The sequence below is a fragment of the Pinus tabuliformis genome, chromosome 7, assembly GCF_031772625.1.
Source record: "Pinus tabuliformis cultivar Carrire ecotype Pingquan chromosome 7, CPIR1, whole genome shotgun sequence".
Taxonomy (NCBI): domain Eukaryota; kingdom Viridiplantae; phylum Streptophyta; class Pinopsida; order Pinales; family Pinaceae; genus Pinus; species Pinus tabuliformis.
In genome coordinates, this window is record NC_142293.1 from 1,907,378,063 (window position 1) to 1,907,381,542 (window position 3,480).

At 45.9% G+C, this 3,480-nt stretch overlaps 1 protein-coding gene across 1 annotated transcript; it reads right to left on the reverse strand.

Annotated features, from left to right (window-relative positions):
* Positions 1 to 2,448: 2,448 nt before the first annotated feature.
* On the reverse strand, positions 2,449 to 2,928 carry LOC149256111 (uncharacterized). The gene has a single exon (XM_089455228.1). The coding sequence runs from the start codon at positions 2,926 to 2,928 to the stop codon at positions 2,449 to 2,451; it is 480 nt and encodes a 159-aa protein (XP_089311354.1).
* Between the last annotated feature and the right edge of the window lie 552 nt (positions 2,929 to 3,480).

A 3,480-nucleotide genomic window follows, 5' to 3' on the forward strand; every position in this document is an offset into this window, starting at 1 on the left:
GCCATTTCGCCAAGAGTATATGGGACAAGGCCAGCTTCCGATGCCAAAAAAGATGTATGGGAGAAAATGATATAGTCAATTCTTTAAGACTCTGGCCAATGCAACCCTTCGAATGCCAAATCCTCAACCACCTTTGGAGCATTATACCGGGCATAGTTCTCTGGAACATCTGGAAGGAACGCAACCAGCGAATCTTCAGGGATAAACACTCACCATTAGAAGAAACCTGGAGAAGAATTCACAAGAACATTCAGGAAACTATGGCTCTCCAGAATTGGTCCAAGGAAGACTTCCCATCCACTGAGGTTGAGCGCATCATATTAGGCAACTGGCAGCTACAACTCTCCCCCAACTCTCTCCTCAGCAACTCTCCCTCCCAATCCATAAGGATTGACTGCCAGTGGAAAGCTCCCCCCAAAAACACCTTCAAAATTAACTTCGATGGGGCCTCCAAAGGCAACCCAGGGGAGGCAGGATATGGTGGTCTCATTCGAGATTCTTCAGGCCAAGCCATCAGGATCTATTATGGAAATCTAGGGTGGGACACCAACAATTCTGCAGAGCTGGAAGGTCTACTGCAAGGATTGATGCAAGCAGAGACCCTCAATATTCAATCCTTGATCGTCGAAGGGGACTCCCAGATTCTGATCAACTTAGCTACCAGGTTACAGAACGGCTCAAATGCGAGAAGTGTAGCGCCAAGCTGGAGGCTGGAGGCAAGAATGAATGAGGTAGCGCAGCGTATCAACAATTTTAGGGCCATCTCCTTCACTCATACTAAAAGGGAGGGCAACAAAGTTGCGGATCTCCTGGCCAACATAGGAACTGAAACGAGAAAACCGCTCCTTTCAGGGGATATAAGCATCTTAACTAACAGACAGCAATTACAGGAATATCAAAACCTCATCTTTGCAGAGGCTCAGTCCCCGGATGCGGGTGATGCGTTGGTTGATGGCATGGTGCCACATGCCAAGAGGACTACGCCACGTGAAGAGGACGAAGGCATTAATAACATAAGCCTCTGCTCCAAAAAACCTTAATGCTCATTAATGCTGGCAGAAGGTGAGAGAGAAGCGCATTCATGGCGCTCAGGTTCCGAGAGAAGGCCGCGGAGGTTAAGGATGGAGCAAGAATGTTGCAGCGACATTCTTGGCGAGTTCTGGTTCTGCAGACGAGTGAGAACATTCTCTGCACTTGGACGCTTCTGGAGATTTGGTATTCGTTTTGTAGAGCGGACATTCTGGGCAGCTTCTCTGTTCATATGGCAAGAACTAGAGAAAGACAGCCATGTCGAAGAGGGCCTGGTCATGGGGCACCTTCTCGCCCTCCCGCAGTGGCAGAAGGGCATCACCAGTGCTGTTGCTGTTGTAGTTTACGTCGGGCTGGAATCCCCCACCTGCAAGTATCTCAATTCATGGATACCTCCGACCCGAATGAGAGACCGCCAAGGCAGCCTGAACTCCCAGCATTCGGCACTGCGGTATTCAAGCTGGGCAACTTCAATGCCCATGTTTCCATCCTCTTTGTCAGAGATGCAGCGCCGGACCTCGAGGGGGCAAGCAATCATGAATTACCCTCTGCGAATCCGCTGGACCAAGACGTGGCTCAAGCAGAAGATGCAAAAGGGAAGGCGCCTATCCAGACTCAGACGCAGGAGGCGTCATCGTCCAGAGCGGGCGCGAACGAGGACCAGGATTACCCCTTTGAAGGCTTTGGGTACCCGATCGTGGAGATGGACCCGGACGACTTGGAGCCAGACGAATAACTCCATCATCCGCCCGCCTTTCAGGTCCTATTTTGATGTCCCCGGTCTTGGTCGTCTGATCATGTTTGGTCTTCTGTCTTGGTCACTTGGTCTTCTGTCTTGGTCGCATGGTAGCTTGGTCTCGTTCTGGTCGCTTATTATGTATGGTCCTGCTCTGTTTTCAATTTTGATCCTGCTCTGTTTTAAATTTCATCATCTAGTTTATTATGGAAGTCTGTTAATTTACAGGGTCGCCCCTGCGTGGGTAGTGTTTCTGGGTCTCAGCCCCTGCGTGGGTAGTGTTTCTGTGTCTCAGCCCCTGCGTGGGCAATGTCTATGTTAAAACAATGGCTTTTTGATGAGGTTTTGGGGTATCCAGCGCTCAATGCACGCCTCTGTTGGCTGCAATGTCATAGTGCTATCGCTGGCCTGGAAAACTTGTTTCACTGCATGTAATTTCTCTCTGTACATAATATAATTTCCTAGAGTAGTCTTAACGAGAAAAAAAGAAGAAGCTACAACACAGATTACAAATATTGGAGGTGATTGCTAAGCACCTTACCAACAAGAGGATCAAGGTGCATACACTTATGATTCGTCTCTTCTTACATTTTACAATGAACTCTATTTCTGTTATTTTCCCGAGCTTGTGAATGCATACAAATTGCTTCAATAAAATGTAGTAAAACATGGAAGATAGGGGATTAAGGAATTGGATCCCATGATGTTTCTATGTCTCTGAGAATAGCCCCAGCAGGTAACTCGGCTACCTTGTTTTCTTCAATGTCCACTTCTGTGTTGTTTATTCTTAGCACATGGAAAAATTCCAATTTTAAGGACTTTGACATTGCTTTTACTCTTGTAATCATCCTTGCAAGATGTAAATCTGTTGGAATAGAGTTTGTCACCATTGTTTTTATGATGACCTGCGAATCACCAAAGACATTAACCTCCCTGAATCCCAATTCTTTGAGAAGCTTGATCCCTTGGAAAGGAGCCAATGCTTCAGCTTGCATGCTAGAGGAGTGACCCAGTCCCCAAGAACATCTATGGATAGCAGTTCCTTCTATATTCATTATGAACCCTCCCGCACCAGTGATTCCCTGGATTTCCCTTGGATGCCCCGTCAAAGAAGAGAGAGGGGATTGTTTGCCTGGAAATCCAAGACTAAAAGTCTTCTTCATTTTCTTTGATTTGCAATTGTTTGGGAGGAATGGGGACGATAATCGATTTTTGTAATTAGAGACTGAGTGCAGCACCCAACTCGATGTCTTGTTGGCATAGGCTTGAATCATCCATTCTATCTCTCAGGAATTCATTTAGCTGACATTTGACTGTGATTGCAACGAGACTGAAATCCTTCTCTTTGTTTCTAAATATCCTTCTATTCCTCTCTAACCAAATCTACCAACTGATAATTTTGGGAAGAGAAATCTAAGCTACTATGATTAATTTATTTTTTGGGATTGGACTTGGGTATCTGGACATCCAACTAGCAAACAGGTCTGAGATAATGCAAGGGAGAGTGAAGCTACATTTCCATGCTCCTAAGAGCTCTTTCCAGATTTGGACGGCATATCTACACTCCAGCATGAGGTGAAGGGTGGATTCTGGCTTATCTATACATAGCATGCATATAGAAGGGCCAAAAAATTCCCTCCTATGCAACCTATCATCCGTTAAATTTTTTTTTTATGGCAAAGCAACCAACAGAAATGATCAATTTTCGAGATGGA

Excerpts from the sequence above, each read along its gene's own strand:
- LOC149256111 (XM_089455228.1), bottom strand. The coding sequence starts at position 2,928 with ATGAAGAAGACTTTTAGTCTTGGATTTCCAGGCAAACAATCCCCTCTC.